The sequence below is a fragment of the Apium graveolens genome, chromosome 6 (assembly GCF_009905375.1).
Source record: "Apium graveolens cultivar Ventura chromosome 6, ASM990537v1, whole genome shotgun sequence".
NCBI classification, from domain to species: domain Eukaryota; kingdom Viridiplantae; phylum Streptophyta; class Magnoliopsida; order Apiales; family Apiaceae; genus Apium; species Apium graveolens.
In genome coordinates, this window is record NC_133652.1 from 6638357 (window position 1) to 6647547 (window position 9191).

At 39.0% G+C, this 9191-nt stretch overlaps 2 protein-coding genes across 2 annotated transcripts; one reads left to right on the top strand and one right to left on the bottom strand.

The window, feature by feature from the left end:
- Positions 1–587: 587 nt before the first annotated feature.
- On the top strand, positions 588–2606 carry LOC141664094 (aluminum-activated malate transporter 10-like). Its single transcript, XM_074469978.1, has 5 exons — positions 588–952; positions 1047–1187; positions 1318–1709; positions 1811–1954; positions 2052–2606. The coding sequence occupies exons 1-5, from the start codon at positions 607–609 to the stop codon at positions 2469–2471; spliced, it is 1443 nt and encodes a 480-aa protein (XP_074326079.1). The 5' UTR covers positions 588–606; the 3' UTR covers positions 2472–2606.
- Positions 2607–3508: 902 nt separating this feature from the next.
- Positions 3509–5124, bottom strand: LOC141668322 (AAA-ATPase At2g46620-like). Its single transcript, XM_074475139.1, has one exon. The coding sequence runs from the start codon at positions 4984–4986 to the stop codon at positions 3739–3741; it is 1248 nt and encodes a 415-aa protein (XP_074331240.1). The 5' UTR covers positions 4987–5124; the 3' UTR covers positions 3509–3738.
- Between the last annotated feature and the right edge of the window lie 4067 nt (positions 5125–9191).

Genomic DNA, 9191 nt, shown 5'->3' on the forward strand with positions numbered 1-9191 from the left:
GAGAAGGCCGAGCCACTTGCTTTGGTTTCTAATATATAACTGTTCAGCCTTCCACGTACAATCTCATCTACTAGGCTAATCGCATTAGCTCAACTGGGGTGGATTCATTAGGTCACTCCTCTATTTGTACATTTAATGGACCTAATTTAGGTTTCACTCTAATTATAAACTCAGGCAATGATTGCACTTACAAGTTTGATGATTTAATTTATACCAAAAAAACAATATTGTATGGTTATTTCATAGTCATTGCAATGTTACCTTTTGACCGAATTTTAGAAAGCTTTTTTGCATGAGTACAAATATAGCATAATTTGGTTTTTCATTAATTAAATTAGAAGAAGCAAAAGTATGAAAAATAATTATATATTATGCCCTTAACATGATGTTATATTAGTATCATAGCACTAGCATTGTTATACGTTTACTGACTTGACATCAAACATGGGACCTTTCTTTGCTTCCATATTTATATAAATAACTACTATTGCTAGCTATCGAAAGATAAACTGCCTGGCCACCTAGCCAGCTTATTAACTGTAATTTTAAGAGAAATATTAGAGTTCAACCGCAACAGTTTTCTTTGCTTAGACTGATTCTCAAAAGATGACTAATGGTAAAGAGCTTCCCAGCACATTAGAGTGGAGAGTACATGCAGCTGATGGGGCGGTGGAAATATTATTAGTGCAAGAATCAGGGACAAGCTTTTGGAGATTGTTTAGATGGATGCACGGTTTAGTTGTGGCATTTTTAATCAAACTTTGGACATTTTTTATCAAGGCTTGGAATATAGGAGTTACTGATCCTAGAAAGTTTATCCACTGCCTCAAAGTAGGAACAGCTCTTTCTCTTGTTTCGCTCTTCTATTACATGACAACTTTATATGAAGGCGTCGGAGGAAATGCTATGTGGGCAGTTATGACTGTTGTCGTAGTTTTCGAATACAGTATTGGTAATAGTTATTATTTCATACACTTTTTTCTTTGATTCAACTTTCTTACGTGTGTTTTGAAATAACTCTAGGAAGATCTTATTGATTGCTGTAGGTGCAACACTATATAAATGTGTTAACAGAGCAACCGGAACTCTTCTAGCAGGATCTCTTGGCTTTGGTGTTCATTGGATAGCAATACAATGTGGCCAAAATATTCAACCTATAATTCTTGAAATATCAGTTTTCCTACTAGGTATGTCTATATGTGCTTATTTCTTGGTACACCTAATGAGATGTCATTCTACCAACTTTATTAGAGCACAACTAGCGAAACTAGTACTCTTACCAGTCACCTGGATAAGCTAACATCAATTTTCTTGCAGCTGCAGCAGCCACCTTTTCTCGATTCATTCCTACAGTTAAAGCTCGATTTGATTATGGTGCCCTGGTCTTCATCCTCACTTTCTGCCTTGTCTCGATATCAGGATACCGTGTTGATCAGTTATTTAGAATGGCTCACCACAGGTTACTAACAGTTGCCCTTGGAGCCTCCATATGCATCATCACAAGCATGCTTGTTTGCCCTATTTGGGCTGGTCAAGAACTTCATTCTCTTATCAACCGTAACCTGGAAATTTTATCTGAATCACTGGATGAATGTATCACAGACTTCTTTGCAAATAAAGATGTTAGAAATGTCAGCAATGGATATTCTAACAACATAAACCAGGCATACAAATGTGTACTAAATTCAAAAGGATCAGAAGAATCAATGGTAGGCCAATAGATTTCAAAATGATTGATAGGGTTTAAATAGGTGCATAACATTAATTCTCTGTTCCATTTCATATTATTGAGATTGATGTATCTGTGCAGGCCAATTTCGCTAGATGGGAACCTGCACACGGTGACTTCAAATTTCGACATCCATGGAAACAGTATCTTAAGGTTGGGGCTGCAATACGCAGTTGTGCTTATTGCATTGAGACTCTAAATGGTTGCATCAACTCGGATATTAGGGTAAAATGAAGTTTTGATTTATAAACATAGCTTAGAGTCAATTTCGTTAAGATATGAAATAACTTTTTACTCTTATCCTTATCCTGAATTCATACAGGCACCGGAGACTTTAAAGAATCATTTGAAAGATATGTGTGTTAGGTTGAGTTCTTACTCGTCCAATGTCACAAAAGAATTGGCAATTATAATGAAAACTATGACAAAATCATCAAGCATACATATATCAATTGGACAGATGAACATTGCTGTACATGAACTTCAAGATGCACTAAAGAATGTTCCTAATCAAGTAGTAGTACAGATACTTCAAGCTTCCAATGATGGCATGAAGGGAGAAACAACCAACACAAGACCTCTCCTGGAGATTCTTCCTCTGGCAACAGTGGCATCATTGCTAGTCGAAATGGCAGCAAGAATTGAAGTGATTGTCGAAGAAGTGGAGCAGCTAGCAGATCAAGCGGAGTTCAGGTTAGCCTGCAGCAACAGTAAATCTAAAGAAAGTCAGCCGATTGCATAGCAATATGAAGTAACTGTCTAGATCCTTGAAACTATCTTCATCCTCATCAAGACCTAAAATTTCCCCTTATTAGATGCTCATAAATTTTAGCTCTTTGGTGCATACAATGTCCAGAAAAAAAAAAAGAAAGATAAGATGCAGTTTAATAAGATGAGCCGGATTGACATGACCAGACTAATTGTTTATTTGCAGTGACAAGATTAAAGTTTGTGCCTCCACGAACAAAAATAATTGAGATATTTTGTTAACACCATTCATCAACACACTTTTTACCATCATTTTCAAGAAACAAGAAATAAAAATATATATTCACACATTTGTGGAGGAACACTAATGAAAAGAGCACAACTTTCATTGATTTGAGAAGCTCTAATTACCAGAATCTTGAGATTGTCACTGATAGAGTAATACAGTAATACAACATAATCTACAACATTTAGTTAAACCACGAGAGCTTACTTAAATTGAACACCAACTTTAGCCCTTGAAGCTTACTTGAGACTCCTAAAGAACCCCTCACTCTGTACCCGCATCTTTGGTATCCAAATATATATATAAGTTGCATGTGTGCCCTCAATTCTCTTAAGAAGGAAAATATGTGACAATTTTTGAATACTACCCTATCCTTACCATGACCCAACATACATAATGTTATCTATCACACTGAGAATGAATATTATTCAGGTGATAATGTGATCATCTGTTTTGACCACTTTACTCTATAGGGCTTCTTCTTTCCTTGTCGCTATCCCTTGCAGATGATCAGTTCTTATCTGCGGACTGCAATTGTAAAACAACTCACTCTACACACACAATAGAGTACATTTACTTGAGACATTTTTCAACCACTATGAGAGTTTCAAATATATTTTTTTCCATGTTGGCATGCAGCTGCAACTCTCAACATTGATGTAAGTATATTTTTATGCTCTATTTTATATCAATAATTTAACCAGGGCTAGACTTCCTTGCCTTTGTATTATAATATCATGGTCATATGTTGTAGGCTACAAATGATTATACATTCTAACAAAATGTTATGATCATATATAATTTTTTAAGTTACAAATGAGTATATGTTCTAAATTTCCGGGATGATCTATAGTTGCAAGTTACAATTGAAAAATGAAGCAAAAAATGAGCACATAATAGAATAATACATGGACAGTATCCCACCTTAACCCGATTCCTTATTTCAACCTATCGTGAATAAAGATAAACCAAAGATAAACTGAACATCAAAAAAATCTCTCAACACTCAGTTCAATTAATTATGATCCCCCATTTTGGCGCTCAGTACGCCGTAAAATTTTCGAATTTCTTTGATTGCGGGGGAACTAACATCTTTCCAATTCAATATACCAGGGGTGCTGCTTTCAGACTGATCACCACTCTCACTCACCCACCTTCCCATCTTAGCTTTGTTGATTTGCAAAGCAGTCATCACAGACTTGAACGCCCTGCTAGGCGAACTCCGGTTCATCACCATCAGCTCTGCTATCTCCGCTGGACTCATCGTTGCACCTGTCATCTCAAATATTTCCTCTACATGTGGAAACAATTTATGATCTTTTACTCCCAAATAGCTATCGGCTAAAGTCATAAACATATTAAAATCACAAAGTGGAAAATATATATGAACATCCACTCGTCCAGGTCTCAACACCGGTGGATCAATTAATTCTTTATAGTTCATCGTAAATAACATTATTTTCTCATCCCCGCAACACGAACTTACTATTCCGTCCATGAAATTTAGCAAACCAGATAAACTCACTGATGAAGTAGAATTATCGTTTAAGAACCGGTCCAGATCTTCAACCACAATCAATGACTTTGGTTTGGTTTGTACTAGAAGCATTTTGAGATCAGAATCGTCAGAAACATTAGAGAGATCGACCTCGTAGACATCGTAATTCAATGATTTGGCCATAGCAGCGACGAAACTAGATTTTCCTGTACCAGAAGGCCCGTACAGAAGATAACTTCGTTTCCAAACACGGCCTAGTTGGTGATAATATTCTTTGGATCGTAGAAATGACTCGAGATCGGACATAATTTTGGTCTTGAGATCTGAATCCATTACAATTGTATCCAGGGTGGCTGGATGAGCCAAGGGGGCACATCTCCATCGTCGATGCTGATGCGATTGGGTGTTGATGAATAGCTTAAGCTCTCTCCTACACCTCTCTTCGATTTCGTCGGAGACCGTGTGAATATGTTGAAGATAAGATTGGAGAATTCTACTTTTGTCCTTGTTTTTCATCTTTAAAACAAAACTCTTCTTTTTCTGAAAATCATCTTCAACTAGTACTTGATTTTTCCAGGATATTCTGGCACCGAGAAACCTGTCGTGGACAATCTGATTATCATCCAAACACAAGATGATATCGTCGGAGGACGAGGACGAGGAGAATAAATTGGTGACATCTGAGTCCTGAATTGACGATGATAGAGAGTTAACATAATTTGAAACCTTGTGGTAAAATGGATTTTCCTGAAGATTTTCATTCATTTCCGGAACTTTGAACAACTGATGAACGTAAACATGATCCTCAATACTATGCAACAATTGTTTTACAACATAAACCACCGTAGTCCAGCGTACGAATAAGGTTAAACTTAAACTAATAATCAGGAGAAATAACGTCAAATAAATCATGGATAGGCACGGTAGGTTGGAAAAGATATGTTTTCACAATCAGGTTTACATATGAAATAATCAGAACAATAGATTTACCTTTTTTGCGTGCCAAACGCCATTTCTTTTCCTTTTCTTTTGAGGCTAAAATTATTTATCTATATGCATGCATGCACGTGCATAAACAAATAGCAAAATCAGTATGTTTATCACATTACTAAATGTTGCTTGATAGTCCATATGGCTCCTGGGAGAACTACTCCTAGGCCTTCAGCTCCATACAGCTCCTGGGAGGCCTACTCCTAATCTCCTAACTCCGTGCAGCTCCGGGAATGCCTACTCCTAGGCTCATAACTCTACGCAGCTCCTGGAAGGGATACTCCCGCACACTACCACTCCTGACCAGCTTAGTCCCGTAAGCGAAACCCTGATAAATCCCAACACGTGAGACGTTGGCCCAAGCACGTGACGGGGACAACTGTCACACATCAATCATGGGAATAATCAGGCCACGTGTCAGAGGATCCTCAAAACATTCCTCGACCAGTCCCGCGCTGACGCGTGTAAAGCATCCACTCCCGCCAGGTGCCCTCCGCTCCCAGAACCAATGACTACGATTCAAAGGTACCAACCCCAAAACCCTACCCTTGAGCTATAAATAGCCCAAGAAGGTGAGGTTTTGGGGTTAATCATTCTTTCACACTCATATATACACACAGCCACCCCTGCATTTATAATCATCTTCATCTTCCCAAAAAGCTAGTTCTCACTCTCACGCCGGAGGCGCCGCGGGACTCCAAACCCCCTTCCGGCGTTGTTTTGTAGGAACCCAACCACAGCTACACCTCTATAGCGGCGAAGGATCCAGGGCGGTGTCGAAGGAGCAGCCCCGCCACCAGGAGTTATCATTTGGCGCTAGAAGGAGGGGCTCTCCATCCTTGGGTCTCGGTGCCCCTGGATTCACCTTCATCAGCAAACTCTTCAAAGAGTCCATTTATTCAAACTTGTAAGAACTCAAGCAACCAACCCTTTACGTAAACATGAATGTTGCTCATATCGGCCACGTTTGTATGCGCTCGTTACTTTAGGCCACGTTTGTGTGAGCTCGTTTTGTTGGTTAAGCCACGTTTGTGTGAGCCATCGTTAGTTTTAATCGTTATTGTTCTAGTTTGAATATAACTTTGCGTTGTACTTCATCGTTGAATAGTCCCATAAAATCGTTTGAACTGCTCCCAGGAAGCTATTTGCTAGTATTTGTCGTTATTTTGGGTAGTTTCTGCAAATTTCATAAAGCAACCTTAGACCGATATTCTCTGTGCCATATTGTTATCATTTGTTGTTGGTGCTGTTGAGAAATGGCAAGACCAGGAAAGAATACCTCTGGGAGGCCATCTGCTAGTGCTCAGGTCCAGGAGCCGGACCACTCCCAGGCTCTCGACCCAGGAGCCGAGAGAGAAACATTCCAGGAACAACCACTACACACTCCCGTAGTGGAGAGAATTGTAAACACAAGGGATGCCAGAACCCTCATAGAGCTCAATCAGTACAAGTACACAAATGTCCCGGTAGCCGAAGAGCACATGGCTAACCTCACAAGCGATGAATTAGCAGAAGCAATCAGACTATACAGACAGGAGCAGACCCGCCTCTAAGAAGAGGCAGAACTAGAGGAGGAGCCGGAGGAATCCGGGGACTCCCAGCAATCAAAGAGGTCGGTGTTCGACCGCATTGGAGCCAAGGGGAAGAAAAGCAAAAAAGATCAAGGCAAAAAAGAAGCAGAAGCTGCCAAACAGAGAAAGTTGGAAGAAGTCCGGGAGCAAATCAGGAAAGAAGAAGAAGCAAAGCTCGAGCTAAAGATCCAAAAGAGAATACAATTAGAAGAAGAGAAGCTGTTGACCAAGCCTAGGAGCAAAAGAACCCGGAGAGACCCCACTCCGGAGCTGATTTCTGATGATGAAGAAGAAGAGAAACAGAAGGACCTAAAAGACATGATCTATGAATTGCAGAGGAAGATGGACAGAGACTCAGGAGTGGAGATTGGAGAAACACTCACTCCTTTCAGCTACTCCTTAGAAGCTATCCCCCGGCAGCGGGACTTGAAACATTACAACTTTGACTCCTTTGATGGTCTGGGAGACCCGGAGGAGCACTTGAACTACTTTGAACAGATAGCGCAGATATACTACTACAATGACTTGATGAAATCAAGGTTCTTCGCTTCAACACTTAAGGGAGGGGCCCAGAGATGGTTCAGCAGAATCCCCTCCCGCAGCATCCATTCCTGGAAGGAATTTCGAGCCTCTTTCCTCAGGAGATTTCGGGCGAACAAAACGCACGAAATGCACATGTGTCACCTGGAGACAATCCGGCAGCACGACAATGAATCCCTATCTGCATACATGCGCCGGTTCCAGGAAGCAATCAATAAAGTTTCAAATCTGGATGAGAGGGAAGCTTTAAGCATTTTTAGAAGAAATCTGGACCCAACCACAGCTACACCTCTATAGCGGCGAAGGATCCAGGGCGGTGTCGAAGGAGCAGCCCCGCCACCAGGAGTTATCATTGCTCGGGGCCGATGTTTCTCGTTGTCTCATTCTACGTGGATCATCTGCAACCACCAATGCATTACAGCTCTTGCCATCAACCTAATAACGTCACACTACATTACGAAGTCTTCAAAATATTTACAACTACGTATTTCGGTTGTTTATGATGATACGTATTTTTACAACCGATCTTATTTCAACTAAATTCAATTGTTTGTGAAGATCACATGTCCTTTTTCAAATAAATTGCGTCATCCTTAAAATTGACGTGGACTGACATATGACGTGAACTGTCACATAATAAAACATATAAAAAATATAATCAACCAACTACGTATTTTCCAGCTGATTTTTATTGTTATGATGGTAGGTATTTTTAAAACTCATCTTATTCCAACTAAATTCAGTTGTTTGTGAAGTTCACATGTCCTTTTCCAAATAAATTGAGTCATTCTTAAATATGATGTGGAATGCCATATGACGTGGAAATCAACCAAAATTCGGTTGCTTTGATCATATTTGCATGTCGATTCTAATTTTTTGGTTTCAGTTGGTTAGAAATGAGAAGTATAAACGATTTACAATGGCTACTTATTGATTATGATCATAATTACGACGATCAATCATGTGTTAGTTGGTTGATTATGTACGATTTAAATATAATGATCAAAATCAACTAACACATGACTGTCACATATAAATCGGTAGTTAATGACTATTGTTTCTTGCACTGCACCTTTGATCAAAATAATATATATACAGTGGGTTATTCAAATAAAAACTGTCTTAAAATAAAAACTAGAAATTAAGATCCAGCCCACCTCATTAGTACCATCCTCCCACCTTACTTTCAATTCCCTGTACCCGATCCCCCGACTCTTCCCCCAAAATCACACACTTCAACTTACCTTATTAATCCACCCTACCACCATCGTCACCTCTGCCACCACCATCACCCCCTCGTTACTACCGTCATCCATGTTCGTTACTTTCCATTTACCACATATATTCCTCCCTTCATATTCTCTGAACTTTTTTCTTGATGAGCTTTTTCTTTTTATGAGAACAGACATCCTTCATAATGAAGCAAACATAGTATGTACCGATCTTTGCGGATTATTAATTACCGGTTAGTAATCCTACGACCAGGAACTATTTAAGTTTAGAGTTATCATCTTTTAGGTCTCATTATTATGATCTCATCACAATCCATATAAAGCTTTACTCTAAATTGTGGTATATCTTATTTAAACATTTAAATAGATAGAGCCCGCAATAAAAACAAAACAAGTCTTTTATTAATATCAATGAAATCAAAACAGATTACATAAAAGTTATTCCTAAATCCTCATACATGATTGGACTTAGGACATATCTCTTTCAAGGGAATCCTAGACTAAGTTAGGGTTTAGGCTCTAGGCCCTAAACCCTAAATAGATGAAATGTTTATCAACTAATTTCTTATTATTAGAAAAAGCTAAATATATTTAAAACCTATTTAAGGAATTGGTAAACCCTAAAAAATTAACAACT